The sequence below is a fragment of the Culex pipiens genome, chromosome 3 (assembly GCF_016801865.2).
Source record: "Culex pipiens pallens isolate TS chromosome 3, TS_CPP_V2, whole genome shotgun sequence".
Classification (NCBI taxonomy): Eukaryota; Metazoa; Arthropoda; class Insecta; order Diptera; family Culicidae; genus Culex; species Culex pipiens.
The window spans coordinates 135,362,562-135,381,269 of NC_068939.1; the positions used below are offsets into that span (position 1 = coordinate 135,362,562).

The 18,708-nt window shown below is 36.4% G+C and overlaps 1 protein-coding gene across 3 annotated transcripts in view; it reads right to left on the reverse strand.

The window, feature by feature from the left end:
- LOC120413784 (regulator of G-protein signaling loco) overlaps window positions 1-17,807 on the reverse strand; it is a 111,462-nt gene extending 93,655 nt beyond the window's left edge. For 2 of the 3 annotated variants that reach the window (XM_039574728.2, XM_052709346.1), the window contains exon 1: window positions 14,744-17,802. In XM_039574728.2, coding sequence (XP_039430662.1) covers window positions 14,744-17,107 — 2,364 coding nt within the window. In that variant the 5' untranslated portion in view covers window positions 17,108-17,802. Of the gene's footprint in view, window positions 1-14,743 lie in introns of all 3 variants that reach the window. The other variant, XR_008212348.1, reaches the window with a different exon arrangement.
- Window positions 17,808-18,708: the final 901 nt, after the last annotated feature.

Sequence of the window (18,708 nt, forward strand, 5' to 3'; positions counted from 1 at the left end):
GTTTTTTTTAATATTTTACTTTACTTTAATATTTTTGAGATTTTAGAATATTTTCATAACATTGCATTGCGACGTGATCATGTAACAATAGCAATGGTGACCATACACATTTAAAAATATATTATTTTGCAACCACGTGTGGGCCACGGTGTGGCAAATCAGAACGGAACGATAAATTATATGACGAGTGTTAACGTTGCACGGAGTTTTCACGGTTTTTGTTTTACATTTCTGGATTGAAATTTGAAAAAAAAATGGTATTCGCATGTTTTTTCTTGAAAAAAATAAATAAAAAAATTTATGAATTCCAACGGTTCAAACGTATTTGAATTGTAAATGTTGCAAACAGTTTGATTTTTATGGGAACATCAATGAAAAGTTGGGCAATTACAAATAATTTTAAAAGTTTTTGTCCCCTTCCATCATTCAAAAGAAAATCAAATTATGGTGGCAAAAAAATTGTCATAAATCTCGATATTTCATTAACTTTAACTGCTAAACTCGATAGAATATAAACTGATTATAATAGATTATCAAAATTAAGATACTTTTTGTCAATTCGGTTTTTTTTTTTTTATTGTTTTCATATGAATTGTGATGAAAAATATATGAATTTATTTATAGAAAGGTTCACTAAAAAATTTTTTTTTTTGGGTTTGGGATACATTTTGCTTCAAATTTTTTTATTGTTGACAAAATTTTAGCAAGTTTTACCAACTTTTTATTTTGATAAGCTTCTTTTTTAGCTGGTTCATCCGAATAATATCTGAAAAAATCCAACAAATTGACAATTTTGCCTTACTCAGTCTCTACGTAACTCCGAACCGTCCCCCTCCTCACATGTGGACGTATAGTGTGTGTATTGTGCGCGCTGTTTGGACTCACAAATTTCTTCGGAAACGCAACGCCGGCAAACCAGAAAGGCAGGCAGACAAGTGCCAAATACCCACTCGGGCGGCGCACGTCTCCTTCGCTGACTTTTAGTCGCCTCGGCCACCTGGACCCCGCGTTAGAGAGTCGTCGAGTGGTAGAAAACAAATTGTGTATCGCAAAACAGGTGACGGAGGTGAGTCGAACTCCGCAAGACTTCCTTCCTACGATCGATCGAACTGTCTGTCAAAGACGAATTAGAACAACGCGTCGAACTAGATACTCTGGGTAAACATTTGTCCCTCCTAGGAATCAAGCCATATGTGAGGCATCATTTTTAGAGGAAATGAAAACTTCTGAAAACGGCGGGTTGACTCATTCTACCGTCCCCAGAACTAAACATGAAGGTAGACACAAGAAAAGATCTAGCGCTAGATGCGGGTAAGATCGTGAAGTGACTCAGACGGTCGCAGCTGACTTTGAGCTACCCTCTCTGACTTGTCGATGTCTTTCAAGAAGGGAGTAGTTCAGAAGGTAAAGAAGTCGATTGTTGAAGGGTTCTCGCTAATGTATTCCTCGGCCGAGGACCTCCGTAATCTGCTTATGCATCAGTGATCCTCTTACGAGGAAGTATCTCTTAGACTTTGGCCAATTCTTCAGGTAAGCAACTCCTGCGAAATACCGCAAACATCGTCAAGCTCTGCTGGGCAGGACTCGCTCCACCGGTGAAGCGGTACAAGTCATCCTTATCAAGCATCCTTCTCTTGCTCGGAGTGCAAAATTAAAACTGCACTTTTTTATCGTTTCGTCCTAAACTACCTCCGTTCTTCCGGTGAGAAAGCGACGAAGAAACGTGTGCAATTAAGTCAGAATAAAAGCAGACCGGTTTGAACGGCGCACCGAAAAAAAGGAAGCACAGACTATAAAAAGAACGCAAAGTTTATTCGTTAGGACCTGCCAGTCAGTCCGGCAAATAACAACAGGTGACAGGGCCGGTGGGTCCAACAAAGAGAAGGAGAAAGAAAAATAAGCATCCCCTTAAGTTCACCTACACTGTAGGACGTGGATTGATTGTATCTCTAACGCAGCACGTGTCCTCCCCTTATGACCGCGCACCTGCCACCGATAAAAGCAGGATATAAAGGAAATAAACATAAAATGATGAGACGAGGTTTCAATGGTTTCCTTCAGCGGTGCATTTGAAACGAACCTGGGCACATTACAAGAATCGTAATATTAGAAAGAAAATTAATCAGTCTTACCGAAGTAAAGATAAAGGATTTTCTTCCTGATCGTTTGACGCTTACCTGTGAAAAGAGAACAAGAAGAAATGAATTAGTTATGAATTCTGTGTACTTGATTTTTGCTTCAACTGGCCTCTTGATCAATTTAGTTTGCTTTAGATTTTATTTTTTATTTTTTTTAGAGAAAAATATTGCCCCTTGGTTTTTTGGAATGAGAAGAAAAAACTTTAAATAAGATTCGTACTGGCCTTATTTATTCTCAATTTTTCCTGTTTTGAACATTATTTTTTGTAGTTTTCAATGTTATTTTTAACTAAATTTATAAAATCCTGCGTTTTTTGGTTTTTTTTTTTTAATTTGCCATGTTTGTTAAAATAAGTTGTTTAAAATAAATTGTTAGGTCTGTCAGGTTTTTTCAAGTTTCAAAATGTATAAGGGTAATTCTCCGCCAACTCACACAGCAGTTGCCCGACCCCTCTTCGATTTGCGTGAAACTTTGTCCTAAGCGGTAACTTTTGTCCCTGATCACGAATCCGAGGTCCGTTTTTTGATACCTCGTGACGGAGGGGCGGTACGACCCCTTCAATTTTTGAACATGCGAAAAAAGATGTGTTTTTCAATAATTTGCAGCCTGAAACGGTGATGAGATAGAAATTTGGTGTCAAACGGACTTTTATATAAAATTAGACGCCCGATATCAGACCCGAATGACTCTTGAGTTAAGTGGTCCTTAAACGCAAATAAATAAAATAAAAATAAAGACGCCCGATTTGATAGCGTACTCAGAATTCCGAAAAAAAATGTATTTTTCATCGAAAAATCACTAAAATAGTTTTAAAAACTCTGCCATTTTCCGTTATTCGACTGTACAAAATTTTGGAACATGTCATTTTATGGGAAATTTAATGTACTTTTTGAATCCACATGACCCAGAAGGGTCAATTTTTCATTTGGAACAAAATTTTTCATTTTAAAATTTCGTGTTTTTTCTAACTTTGCAGGGTTATTTTTTAGAGTGTAACAATGTTCTACAAAGTTGTAGAGCAGACAATTACAAAGGGGTTTGCTTATAATGATCACGAGTTATCGTGATTTTACGAAAAAAAAGTTTTGAAAAAGTTGGTCGTCGTTGATCATGGCCAAAGAGAAACGCAAAAAGTAACTTTTTCAAAACATTTTTTCATATAATCGCGATAAATCGTGATGTTTATAAGCAAACCCCTTATGTTTATATAGCAAATTTTTTGTAATTATCTGCTCTACAACTTTGTAGAACATTGTTACACTCTAAAAAATAACCCTGCAAAGTTAGAAATAACACGAAATTTTAAAATAAAAAATTTTGTTCTAAATTGAAAAATGACCCTTCTGGGTCAATGTAGATTCGAAAAGTACATTAAATTTCCCATAAAATGACATGTTCCAAAAAAAATTACAGTCGAGTAACAGAAAATGGCAGAGTTTTAAAAACATTTTTAATGTTTTTTTTTTCGATGAAAAATGCGTTTTTTCGGAATTTTGAGTACGCCTGGCGTCTAATTTTTCATAAAAGTCCGTTTGACACCAAATTTCTATCTCATCACCGTTTCGGCTGCAAATTATTGAAAAAAACCCTCTTTTTTCGCATGCTCAAAAATTAAACGGGTCGTACCGCCCCTCCGTCACGAGATATCAAAAAACGAACCTCGGATTCGTGATCAGGGACAAAAGTTACCGCTTAGGACAAAGTTTCACGCAAATCGAAGAGGGGTCGGGGCAAATTTTCCCGATTTCGTGTGAGTTGGTAGAGATTTACCCATTAGTGTTTTTTATGGTTTGTTCAAATTTCTATGGTTTGTTCAAATTTCAAAATTCAAAAAAAAATCAATTTGCGATCATAATTTTAAAAAAATGTATTCAAAAAATGTCACTAAATGTTTTATACAGTCTAGACTCGATAATCCAAAGGCTTTGGAAAAATTTCACTTTGGATAATCGCAAAATATTTTTCGTTGTCTTATTTTTGATTGTTTAGCTTCAGTATAAACCTATAAACTACTCTAAAAGGATTACACTTTTGAAATCAAGTATGGCGGCTAAAATGGCGATGATTAAATATTGAAAAAAATCTTCAGGTAATTTTTAAGGCATTCATCCATTCAAATTTGACTGAAATGAGGTGGCAGAATTCGTATCCGATGTTTAAAAATAAGAAAATCAAAAACACGAAAAAACAAATTTTTGTACATGATCCGATTATCTGAAGTCCCCATCCCCACTGCCATATTTTTTTTCTGGAAAAATATGAAAGGGAGTGGAAAAATTTTAAATAATTTTTTTTATGTTTTTATGTTTTTATGTTTTTATGTTTTTATGTTTTTATGTTTTTATGTTTTTATGTTTTTATGTTTTTATGTTTTTATGTTTTTATGTTTTTATGTTTTTATGTTTTTATGTTTTTATGTTTTTATGTTTTTATGTTTTTATGTTTTTATGTTTTTATGTTTTTATGTTTTTATGTTTTTATGTTTTTATGTTTTTATGTTTTTATGTTTTTATGTTTTTATGTTTTTATGTTTTTATGTTTTTACGTTTTTATGTTTTTATGTTTTTATGTTTTTATGTTTTATGTGTTTATGTTTTGTATTTTTGTATTTTTGTATTTTTGTATTTTTGTATTTTTGTATTTTTGTATTTTTGTATTTTTGTATTTTTGTATTTTTGTATTTTTGTATTTTTGTATTTTTGTATTTTTGTATTTTTGTATTTTTGTATTTTTGTATTTTTGTATTTTTGTATTTTTGTATTTTTGTATTTTTGTATTTTTGTATTTTTGTATTTTTGTATTTTTGTATTTTTGTATTTTTGTATTTTTGTATTTTTGTATTTTTGTTTTGTTGTATTTTTGTATTTTTGTATTTTTGTATTTTTGTATTTTTGTATTTTTGTATTTTTGTATTTTTGTATTTTTGTATTTTTGTATTTTTGTATTTTTGTATTTTTGTATTTTTGTATTTTTGTATTTTTGTATTTTTGTATTTTTGTATTTTTGTATTTTTGTATTTTTGTATTTTTGTATTTTTGTATTTTTGTATTTTTGTATTTTTGTATTTTTGTATTTTTGTATTTTTTGTATTTTTGTATTTTTGTATTTTTGTATTTTTGTATTTTTGTATTTTTGTATTTTTGTATTTTTGTATTTTTGTATTTTTTGTATTTTTGTATTTTTGTATTTTTGTATTTTTGTATTTTTGTATTTTTGTATTTTTGTATTTTTGTATTTTTGTATTTTTGTATTTTTGTATTTTTGTATTTTTTGTATTTTTGTATTTTTGTATTTTTGTATTTTTGTATTTTTGTATTTTTGTATTTTTTGTATTTTTGTATTTTTGTATTTTTGTATTTTTGTATTTTTGTATTTTTGTATTTTTGTATTTTTGTATTTTTGTATTTTTGTATTTTTGTATTTTTGTATTTTTTTGTATTTTTGTATTTTTGTATTTTTTGTATTTTTGTATTTTTGTATTTTTTGTATTTTTGTATTTTTGTATTTTTGTATTTTTGTATTTTTGTATTTTGTATTTTTGTATTTTTGTATTTTTGTATTTTTGTATTTTTGTATTTTTGTATTTTTGTATTTTTGTATTTTTGTATTTTTGTATTTTTGTATTTTTGTATTTTGTATTTTTGTATTTTTGTATTTTTGTATTTTTGTATTTTTGTATTTTTGTATTTTTGTATTTTTGTATTTTTGTATTGTTGTATTTTTGTATTTTTGTATTTTTGTATTTTTGTATTTTTGTATTTTTGTATTTTTGTATTTTTGTATTTTTGTATTTTTGTATTTTTGTATTTTTGTATTTTTGTATTTTTGTATTTTTGTATTTTTGTATTTTTGTATTTTTGTATTTTTGTATTTTTGTATTTTTGTATTTTTGTATTTTTGTATTTTTGTATTTTTGTATTTTTGTATTTTTGTATTTTTGTATTTTTGTATTTTTGTATTTTTGTATTTTTGTATTTTTGTATTTTTTTATTTTTGTATTTTTGTATTTTTGTATTTTTGTATTTTTGTATTTTTGTATTTTTGTATTTTTGTATTTTTGTATTTTTGTATTTTTGTATTTTTGTATTTTTGTATTTTTGTATTTTTGTATTTTTGTATTTTTGTATTTTTGTATTTTTGTATTTTTGTATTTTTGTATTTTTGTATTTTTGTATTTTTGTATTTTTGTATTTTTGTATTTTTGTATTTTTGTATTTTTGTATTTTTGTATTTTTGTATTTTTGTATTTTTGTATTTTTGTATTTTTGTATTTTTGTATTTTTGTATTTTTGTATTTTTGTATTTTTGTATTTTTGTATTTTTGTATTTTTGTATTTTTGAATTTTTTAATTTTTATATTTTTGTATTTTTGTATTTTTGTATTTTTGTATTTTTGTATTTTTGTATTTTTGTATTTTTGTATTTTTGTATTTTTGTATTCATGAAGATTAAGATTAGTAAATAACCAATTAATTTGCATTTTTAGTAAATTTTGGTATTTCTGTAATAAAAACACAACCGACTTCCCCACCAATCTTACCGACAAGTGTTCCGTCGAGTGGAATCCACACACCAAACTACCCAGCATCATCCGCGGACCACTCTAAAGCTTTTCCACACTCTCCACTTCAAAATTTGAACGCTATTGCTAAATTTTAAAATAAAACCACAATTCACAATCCTGTTGAAACAAGTTTGCGATGGTCGACGACGCAAAACAGCAAGCCGGTGCCGCACTCAAAACAGCTTGAAATAGTCCAATCGCGATCGGAACTGATAACGAGGACTCGATTGACGACCGAGGTGATGTCACACGATTTGCGCAAGACAGTTCGTCGGGAGGGGGGAAAAACAATCAAAGGTATGCAAATACGTCGTTGGTTTAAGATGCTTTTATGGGCGATTTTGATTTCTGTTAGTACTGGTTGTTGTAAAATCGAATCTACGTCAAACTCAGTTTGCAGTTTCTCCTTTTTTACATAACAGAATTGTTATCGTTCGTTAGAGCACAAAACATTTGCTTCGCTATTTTTACAAATTGACCTGCAGATCAAAACTTTTTCCGGTCGTTTAACATTAGCTTCTCTAAAGATATTCATCATCTGTTGTAGCTACACCCAAACGAGGAACCTCTAACAAGTAATGTTGTATACGAGCATTTTGAAGTCGCACTCTCACACATTACATCTTACACATAACGCGTTTTGCAGCTTGAACTACTGCGACACAGAGGTAGAGAGAAAGAATATAAATCAAAGAGCTTCATTTAAAATCCCGGTGAAGGCACTCTTTTTAAATGTCACACTCACTGCCCAACTTGTCAGAAATTTCAGCATTTCTCGTTTGGGTGAAGACAGATCAACATCACCTCGACGTCGCGCGATCGCCGTCGTCACCCTCAATCAGACTCTCTACCAACGCGCGCGCACGCGAAGTTCAATTGATTCCAATTAAAAGCGTTTTTTTTTTTTTTTTAATTCAATCAACTTCAATTTCCTCCAGTTTATTCATGTGGCCGGCTAACCGAGACACCCATCGGCCGACCTCTTGGAGACAAACACTTGAATCATCACCAACCGGAAGCGCGTTGACATTCCTGAAGAACATCCAGAACTTCACAACAACTCTTCGTAAAACTTCGACCGCTTCCTCTGAAACCCCCGTAACGAACCCAAGATCGCGACGTGGAACTCCGTGCCCTGTGGCACCACGATTACGACTGGCCCATCTCCAAAGAGTCTTGGAGTAAGCAGTACAGCGGCAGCAAGTGCGTTTGTACCGCATTAATTTGTACGCTGTGGAGATGTTTCTCCGCGAGCATCTCACGCGTGGCACGAGAAATAAGCCAGATGCCCTCCCGGTTTCTACGAGCACCCATCAGCTATTGGCAGGAGAAGATCCAGAACCAAATGAGCTGAGAGAGAGACACTGTTATTGTCAACGGTTTTTAAACAATCTTATCACAAAACCGGGAGTTACTGTTGGTACTAATTTTAAGTGATAAAAATATGAATTTAAATTTATTAAACACAACTCAAATCAACAACAGAGAAGTCTACCCCAATGGTACGATTGCCACAGTGTTTCCTCAAGTAGCACCCCGTTGAGATGTTTGGGAAGTAATTGCACAATGTTTGCTGTTTACTTTGGTCACTTTAGAGCAGTGTGGTTGAGTTGGTGCTCTCCTCCCGGGCGATTGTTTTGGTTTGAGTTTGAGAGTTTGTGAGCTGCACTAGTTGCGCGTTAGGTAATGGACATAGGTACTTGTAGAATTTGAAAAGATCTCAGGATTTGAAAGTGAAAACAGAAATTTCTTCCGGTTTGTACACCCACAGAAAAGAAATGCGGCAAAAAATTTCATCTTGATCATGCTGCATTTGATGACAACTTTGCTGTTAAAATATGGATAAAGTACGCTAAACAATTGTGCCACTGCCCAATTTTTTGTTCTTTTTATGTAATTAAATTGAACTCTAAAACTGAACTTTTCGCAAAAAGCTCGTAGACCCACCTTGTTTATCTATTGATTTAGGTAGGGCGTCCAATTTTCCCGGGTTTTGAATTTCCCGGGAAACGGGAAAAATATATTTGGAATCCCGGGAATTCCCGGGATCCCGGGAAATTTTTGAATCAGTAATTAAATCTATGTTTCATTATATTTGTTATGTTTTCAAGCTTAAAATCATTGAATTAGCTTAATAATATCAAATAGTTATAATCCTCACTTCAATCTAAACAAAGACGACAGTTTTAAAATAGCCTAAAAGATTTTTTTTTGTCTTTGTGGTGTTTAGGATTTTATATCAACTACTATTTTTAATTCCAGTATGATTAATCATTTTTTTATTTGCGAATCAAATTACATAATTCTTGAGTTTTTTTTTTTTTTTTTTTTTTTTTGAAAAGATCCAATAAGCTTTTGTTTTCCATATGTTTATAGGACCTATTCAAAAAAAACTTTGGAATTCTTTCATATTTTTTTTCTTATATATGTATTTTATATGACATGACTAAAACAGCTAGAAAACAAACAACGACAATAAATAAAATGATACCAGTCAATGTAAAATTTTAGATAAGTTTTGAATTCATTGTTTTATATAACTCAGTTTTCTAGGCACTGGCTGAATCGATTTTGTTCAACCAGGTTGCATTCGACTTGGTTTAGGGTCCCATACGTCACTATTGAATTGTTTGATGTTCCGATAAGTAGTTCAAAATTTATGCATAAAAATGTGTTTTCACGCATATTTGGATGTTGGATGAATGGCTGAGTGGAAATAGTACCAAATTGCATCATATATTAGTTATCGTTTGACAGGTAATTAAAAGACCATTTATAAAATCTGGCAACCCTGTCTTAATTTATGACCACTTTAATGATATTTATGTGTTATTTTTGAAGCCGGATCTTACTTATATGCATGACAACTATGCCCAAATAAATCATCCGACCTAACGTGGGATAGGTTATCAAAAGATCATTCAACGAGTAACAATTTTGAAAATCTGGCAACCCTGTCTCAAGAAATGACCACTTAAGTGATATTTATGTACTTTTTTATAGCCGGATCTCTCTTACCTGTATGAAAATTATGTCCGAATCTGTCTTGCGACTTATCGTTGGATAGGTAATCAAATGACTTTCCAAACGAGTCAAAAAGTTTGAAAAACTGGCAACCTTGTAGGGACCTTTCATAAACCACGTGGACACATTTTTGGAAATCTCCAACCATCCGCAACTTTTGAACCATAGAGAAACATGGTCAAAAAATCTGCCGCCGAGTTATGAATTTTTGAAAAAAATAGTGATTTTTGGAAAAAATCGAAATTTCATGCAAAAACAGTTTGACATTATTTTTTTATGCAAAATTGAATTTGCAATCGAAAAGTACTTCACAATTTTTTTGAAAAAGGGCTCCGTTTTCAAAATATAGCCACCGAAAGTTTGATTTTAGCGAAATATTTGCAGTTTTTCAATTTTTAAAAATAGTGACCATGAGTGACCATTTCTAAAAATATATTTTTTTGAAAAGTTCAGAAAATTGAACAAATTGAACCTCAGGTTGCTGAGATAGAGCTGCTATTGCAATTTTATAGCAAATTTTCTGAACTTTAAAAAAATATAAAATAACCATGTTTCTCTATGGCTCAAAAGTTGCGGATTTTTGTCCCCTAAAACATATCAAAAAATCTCGAAAATAAAAAAATAAGTATTTTGGGAAATTGAGTTTTAGTGAAAAAAAAGTTGATTAAAAATCTGCAATTTTTTTCCGTGTACCTATTTTTTTCTCAATAGTCCTCAACAATACCTACAACTTTGCCGAAGACACCAAATTGATCAGAAAATTCACTCAAAAGTTACAGCTGTTTGAATATTTACATACCATTTTTGTATGGACAGCAGCCAAAATTGTATAGACTTGTATGGGTGAACCAATGACGCAAAATAGCTTATTTGGTCATAGGGAAGGCCCCCACAAAGTTTGAGTCAAATAAAAAAATACAAAAAATAAAAATTGTTGAAATCGGCCGATTTCGTAAAGAGTTGCGCCTTTTCAAGGACCTAGAGTTGAAGATTTTTTGTGAATGACCTTATCGGCATCGCTTCAAATTATTTATTTCGTTTTTTTACACACATTGCTAGGGTTAGTGAATTTTCACGATTTCGCGGACATATAAAAAACTTTTTTGTGTTTTTGTAGTTTTCAATTGAAAATCGTGATATGAACCATTTGAAGAATTGTTTGCAAAACATACATTAACATAAATTATGACAACATTTACTGAAAAGTGAATGCTGCGAATACTTTTGTTTGCTGTTCTGATTTTGAATTTAATTTTGGAGATTTTGTAATTATAAAATTAGTTTTGCATATTGATTTAAAATTTTGTTTTTGAAAAGTGAGATGAAAATCTCAAAAAAAAATATTTTTAATTGGGCAAAATGTCACAGAAAATTAAAATTATTTTAATCATTTAGGCAGGACAAGATCTTATATTATGCTTTGATATGAAATAGATGCAAATCGGGGATTTCTTTTAGCAATATTAGTCGAATATTGAAAAAAGCAGTTCAATAAATGAGAATACGCATGCCCTACATTTCGTTTCAAAATATATGTAAAGCCCATCCATAAACCACGAGGATTTTTTTGGAAATTAGGAAAACATTTTTTTTAGTTTTTTTGTGAAGATTCTTTTTTAGTTTTTTGAAGGATAAAAGTAGTTTCTATAATTGAATTATATGTTTTTAGGGATATTTAAACATTTTTCACGTTCCGCGAAATTTCCGTGAAATTTGGTGTTTTAAAATTATGGTCCCCGTGAAATTTGCAAATTTTGAGCGTGAAAAATCACTAAGCCTACACATTGCCTATCTACAGAAAGTGACAGGTCATTTTTCGACGTGTGACGTTGCCCCTGCAAGTGTAGTATTGAAATAGATGTTCCGCCGCACAATCAAGATGATGATTTTTTTAGATTTTTTTACCGATCTTATTCGTGCGCGAGAGAAGAGAGCCATGTTCCCTTCCGATTCGTTCTCTTGATGAGCGTCAAAAGATTTTCTTTTGATGATGAATCTTTCATCGCCAAAGGGGACCATCTGTCAGATAAGATTGAAATTATTTCACTCAGATCTGGGTGAACAGCACTCAGTTTTTGTTGAATTCTGAGTGAAATTCACTCAAATCTGACAGATGGACCCTTTACTCCTTTCTGAGTAGGTTCGGTTTTCACAAAAACTGAGTGAATTTAAACGAAATATTTCAAATTTAAATAGAAATAACCTTTACAATAAACTGGAAATAATACCTGCGTTCATAATCATTTTTAGAAAGTAGATCCAGCGTATTTTTTTTTTGTGAAATTTCTGTACCGCCAAAAGTATTTTTATGTTGTTTTTTTTCGATGCTTTTTTTCTACCAATAATTGCAATTAGAAACGGCCATGTTCACAAGAATGCGAAAGCTCCATAAATTTTACGTAAAAAAAATCTTGTTTTAAATGTTTTTCAAGAAAATGGGAGCTTAAAAGAATGCTAAAACTAGAAAAAAAAAACAGTTAAAATATTTTTTAAACTGGTCATTTTGTCCAAGGAATTGCTCATGTTTAAAAGAATGCAAAAACACATAAAAATAAGGGGCCATTCATAAACCACGTGGACACCTTGAAAGAATGCCAAAACAAAAAATTTTTAAACCAATTTGTTTTCAAAGAACTGGACAGCGTAAAATTCGTAAAATTTTGTAATTTCCGTGAAATCTGGTGAAATTTAACAATTATCTTAAATTGGTGCTTACGAATGACAACATTTAAAAAATATTTCAATTTGGGGAACAGCATCTAATTCCAGCGTGCCTCTAATGTTGCCATATCAGCACTTTGACATTCAATTACAGCTTACACTCAAACGCTCGGGTAGTCATTTGACCCCATTTTTTTTTTTTTCTTAAAAATCTTATAACTTTTGGTAGAATTGACCAAATTGATCCAGATTTGTCTATATTTTGAACTGTCAGATGGGGGACAGATATGGTCCACTTTTACCGGAGATATTCCGGATTCCGTTGGGGTACCTCGGCCCTCCTATTTGGGGTTTTGGTCAATAGAACAAAAAACATTGCACAGAATAATGCCGGAAGTGATGCAAAACTTCAAGGCATTATTCTAATACATCGTCCAGCAAAAATAATTGACATGGTTAAGTCCTACGGGGCACCGGAACCGGTTCCATTTGGGCACCAATCGACATCAGCTCAGTGAACCGTTTCCGGTTGGAACCTGTTTCGGTACCCGAAGGTCTTGGCCATGCCATGTATCTAAGCAGGATGATGTATTAGAATGATGCCTTGAAGTTTTGCATCACTTCCGGCATTATTCTGTGCAATGTTTTTTGTTCTATTGACCAAAACCCCAAATAGGAGGGCCGAGGTACCCCAACGGAATCCGGAATATCTCCGGTAAAAGTGGACCATATCTGTCCCCCATCTGACAGTTCAAAATATAGACAAATCTGGATCTTTTGCAACCGGAAGCATCCAATTTGGTCAATTCTACCTAAAGTTATGAGATTTTTAAGAAAAAAACTGGGGTCAAATGACTACCCGAGCGTTTGAGTGTTAAAAGCGTTTTCGACTGAAATCGAGTGATGAATAGCTCAACAGGAAGTGAGCAAGCAAGTTTCTATCAAAAGTTTTGCAAAATTAGTTGTTTAAATAGTGAAAATCAGAAAATTGGATGGAGTTAGGAGCGAGTGCTTAATCTGCCAAACATACGAGAATTTCCCCTAAAAAGCACAATTTTTTATATTTAAATAAGGCCTTTTTGAATAATTTAGATTTTTCGTTAGTGATTTTTTACGAAATTTTATGAGTACACTCAAAATCAGAAGCACCCATCAAAAAGGGTTATGTCTAGCTACCCTTTATCTGTCAACAAAAGGTAGACAAACCCTTTTTGAGGGTTACTTCCGCCCTTTTTTCCCCTTCATTTTCATAAGGGTTACGACAGGTAAACTTGCAAAAAGGGTGAAAGTAACCCTCAAAAAGGAGTGTCTACTTTATGTTGACAGATAAAGGGTAGACAGAACCCTTTTTGAGTGGTACTAGGGTAATGGTCCCAACTACGAGTATTGGAAATTGCAAGGTATATATTTTTTAAATTAATAGTGTTTGTTATAGATTATACTTTTGCATCTTGATTTTTCAAGTAAAACTTTTGAAGGGAGAGAAATTGTTTTGTAATGCGTATTATAAGTCTGTTTTATTACGGATTTCGGAGATTTTTAGACAATCGTGCAATTTGTGGAAAGCTCTCCAACAAAGTGCACACCTCAAACGACAGCAGAAAAAAACTATCCAAGACACACACCCTAGTTTGAAACTGTTCTAAAGTGGTCGAAAGCAACAAAGCTCAGTCGAGACACGCACCACTCTAGGCGAAAGGGGGGGAGAAGGGGTAGGATTTCAAGTGTGCAAATATTTGGTGTGCAGTTATGATTTGTAAGGGTGGAGAATTTGGTGCAAAGTGTGCAAAACATATTAAAAAAAAAAAAGAAGAGACGGGCGAAGAAAATTTATAGCTGACTGATAAAATATAAAGTAAATAGTACTTTATGTGATTTTAACGTAAGATTTTCAAGGTAATTTTTAAAACTTTCACGTTTCTTGAAATTTGATGTTTTGGAATTATGATCCCCGTCAAAATTGCAATTTTTGAGCGTGAAAATTCACTACACTCAAACCCCGATGGTTTGACACCAACTGTTGCCAAACGAACGGGGTCACTTTTTAGTTTGACACCCCTTTTACACGGAGTTCACACACACTATCAAACGTTTGTATTGATAGTGTGCGTGAGTACCGTGTAAAAAGTGACAGTTCGTCACTTTTTAGTTTGACTTTGACCAACCAACGGGATACAAACTAAAAAAGTGTCAAACGAAAAAGTGACCAACCACCGGGGGTTGAGTGTATTTTTAATCTATTTATAAAATAATCAAAAAATAAGGGAACAACCCGTTCTGTTTTCTTTTAAATTATTCAATCAGAAATATCATCAGCAAAGTAATTTCAATCCTTAAACCTATTTCACCACTCACCTCATCACACCGCAGATCCGGCTCACTGTACGCTCCCGGTAACACAGGCCTCCTTTCCAGCTGCTGCTGCTGCTTCTTCATCACTACACTCTGCTCCATCGCGAGTTCCTTCCCCTCACCCTGTTTGCCACCGCCACCACTTCTAAGTTCCTGCAAACTACCCCAAATCGCGGAAAACCCACCACTTAGCCTCTTCGCGGACCTTCCCGCCCTACTCCGGTGCTGCTGCTGATCTTGCTGAACTTCCGCCGATTCCACTTTTCGCATCTTTTCCCCACAAATCTCGTCCGCGGCGTGCGAAATGTTCTCGAAGCTCGCGGAAAGTGGCCGCGCCAGGCCGTACACCTTCGGACTAAGCTTGTACGAGAGCAGTTTGTTGGAACCGTCGTCGGCGGCCGGTTTGGGTCGATGCGAGCAGGCTTTTTTGGAGCGTTTGAGCGGCTTCGCGGGCTGCAGAAAGATGTGATCGGTGGCGTCGTCCGGCTTCGGTGGCTGCTCCTTTTCCAGCGTCATGATCATGTCGTCGCAGGAGCGCGCCAGTAGGGAGTTTTTGACGTTGTCCGCGTTGTAGCGTTGGAGGTCGAGGAAGGTGACTTCGTCGGTGAGTTGGGGCGGGATGTCGATGGGGCGCTCCTGGACGACGTTGCCCAGGTCGTCGACGGTTTGTTGGGGGAAGAAGGCTTCGTGGTTGAGGGCGTTGTCTTTGCTGGGGGAGCGATCGGGGGGGAAGGATTTTGGGTCGGGGCGGGCTCGTACGGTGAGGCGATCGAGGCCGGACGTGGAGGGGTAGCTGTAGTCGGCGGATTTGGACTTGCCGTGGAAGATTTGGGGGGCGGCTGCGGTTGAGGTTGTGGAGCGGATGTTCCGGATGGGGTCGAGGGGTTGGGGGAGTTCGTTGATGATGCCGACGGGACGGCCGAAGGGGACGGACTTGCGGAAATGGGCGCGGACGTTGTTGATTTGGTGGTTGGCGGCGATGCCGGGGAAGTCTACGACGAGGATGCGGTCGGAGATGTTGCGGCAGTCGTTGTGGAAGCCGATGCCGGAGTCGGAGTTGCTGGAGGTGGTGGTGATTTCGCTGTGGTTGCTCGGCTGGGGTGAGTTGGAGGCGAGCAGGTCGTGCGGGTCTTCGCGAGGGTTTGGACGCCGGTCCAGGTTGAGACTGCGCGCGACTGGAGGTTTGCCGTAGGAGCAATCTGCGGGCTTGAGCGGGGGTGCTTTCAGGTTGTACATGCTACGGATCAGGTTGACGACGTACTCGGAGTTGCTGGGGAACTCTAGGCAGAGGTTCGTGATGGGGTCCTTGGTGCAGAGGATCTGGAAGAGGTCGGCCTTTTCGAGGTGCGCCGCGTGGTCGACGGTTCGCGAGTCGATCACGAACACGTGGCAGCTGTTGGAGATGACGACGTCCTTGCGTTGGTTCAGGATGTCGGAGTTTTCGCACATGAGGCCGTCGGCGTAGATCGCGGACGTGACGAGGCCAAAGTAGCGATTGTCGCTTTCGCTGCTGCTGCTGACGTAGTTGAGCCGGACGGAGGAGTACTTGGCGATGACGGCGTTGCTCGTGTTAATCAGGTTCAAACAGGACGGTAGAATCGTCATCAAGACCGTCGTGGGGTTACGCTTTTCCTGGCGCATCTTGCGAATGCAACTCCGCACCGTTTGCAGCTTCGAGCTGGTCGCGATCTGTTTGGGCATCTCGATCGTGCCCAGATAACCGACGATGGCCTTGTACTCAAGAGCGATCTCCCGATCCGGTGGTGGCTGCTGCGAAGGTCCAGCCTCTTCGTCCTCCAGGTGGACCGACCGTACCATGGCGCTAACGTTCGAAATGTCGCAGCTATTGCTGGCGTTCGGACTGTGAATTACGTTGTACGCCGTCGGGGAGTCGTTGACCACGATGGCCGTGGCCGCCTCGCAGGTTCCCACTAAATCCGCCGGCCCGTTCATGCTCGTGTGCTGCTTCGCCGTCGTCATCCTCTGGTGGAACTTGGTCTTGTGGTTCAAGTACTTTGGCCGCACCCGATGCTGGTGCTGCTGACTTCCCTGGAACAGCACGTCCTCGTCCGAACTGTCCGAGTAGTAATTCTCCGCGATGGCCATCTTGATCGCCCCGTACGTGTTCCCAATCAACTGCACGACCGCCTCGTGCGGCAACTTGGACACGTTCAACCCGTTGACCGAAATCAAAAAATCCCCCGCCCTCAACCCGGCCAAATCCGCCGGACTATTGCCCACAATGCACGACAGTATGCACGGCTGCTGACCACTTATTGTAAACCCAAACCCGTGCAGACCCCGGTTCACCTCGACCGTCCGCAGGCCATAGTTGGGCCGCTTCTTGCGCCGCCGATGGCCGTGCATTTTCACCAGAAATTGACCGAAATTAGTGGAAATTCGTAACCATTTCACCACGGTTCGAGAGAGCTATTTCGCGATGCCCCCTTCCTCAACTCCCTGGTTCCTCGGTTGTCTTGAACCGTTCAAGTCTGCATTCCTTTCGCTTATTTACCACTCACACTAGCGTAAACTAGAAAGCTGTCATTAAGTCTGTTGCTTAACCATTTAAATTTTCACGTTTAAAACGCCTTTAAACTGTTTCTCAACTAAAAATCGCAAATCTTTCAAAATTTCTTCTCAAAAACCCACAAACTTTGTTGCACAAATTTCACCGTTTTTCCCTAGCAAAATTTCGAATGTTGTTTTTTTCCAACACTTTTGTCTTCAAATCTTATTGGAACAACAACCACAAACAAGCTAACCCAAAACACAAACCACGCACACAAACAAAAAATCTCAAATAAGAAAGCCAACTTGGATGCTGGACTTCTTTTCTGCGCTCGAATTAAAGTCACCGAGAGCACAAAATTTCCGAACGATTTCCCACCCTCTAACGACGCCGTTTTTCACCGAATTTCACCGTTTTCACGAAACTGCCCGCGTCGGCTAGCGTGCGAAGCAGTCACGACGTCGAACCGTCCACTTTGGACGGGATTATTTGCCGAAATTCGCGGCTGCTGGTGGAATTTGGAAATTTCGCGTTTTTCCTTGCTTTGTCACTTTGAGCTGGCTGTTGGTGTGAGTGAGAGAGAGAGCAGGATCAGCTTGGCGTTGCGCGACGGATTTTTTGAAAGGAGAGCAGCAAGGTGACAGTTGTGCTGCAGAAGAAGGAAAAGTCTGCGCGGGGTTGCTTGCGCAGAGATTGTGGGTCAGTGTAATTACAGATTGTCTAGGGAGACAGATTGGACAATGTTTCTGGACACCAAACGCGCTGGACACCAACCGCCCTTTACTACAGATTGTCTAGGGAGACAGATTGGACAATGTTTCTGGACACCAAACGCGCTGGACACCAACCGCCCTTTACGCCCAGCAAAACTGGCAGTGTTGCAAGCGCAAAACATACGTTGCCAGTGCCAATTTATTTTGCATCGGCCAATCTGTCTCCCTTGACAATCTGTACTTTACGCCCAGCAAAACTGGCAGTGTTGCAAGCGCAAAACATACGTTGCCAGTGCCAATTTATTTTGCATCGGCCAATCTGTCTCCCTTGACAATCTGTAAGTGTAATGACACTGACCCACAAAAATTGACAAAAGACAAAAGACAAAATGTATCAGGTTGACGTTTCTGCAAACAAATTCAGGAAAAATGTCAAAAAGTTTGTTTGTTTGTTTGCCTTATGGGCTATCTACAATCACTTAGCTTAGAACATCTAAGTAAAGTAGTTACTTAGGAAAGTACGCAACTTACGGCCGTCATCCACAATCAACTTAGAAATTTTGCTGGGCTGATATACGTTGCTATGCAGTTGCTTGTTTACCTTTGATATTGAAACGTCAACTTACCGTAGATTTTGAAATTTTTCAAACCATACGTCAGTTTCTAATTTGATTACTTTTCCATTGTAGAAGCTCGGCTTCATTTCCATTGATTCAAATTCCTAAGCTAAGTGAAATTTTCTA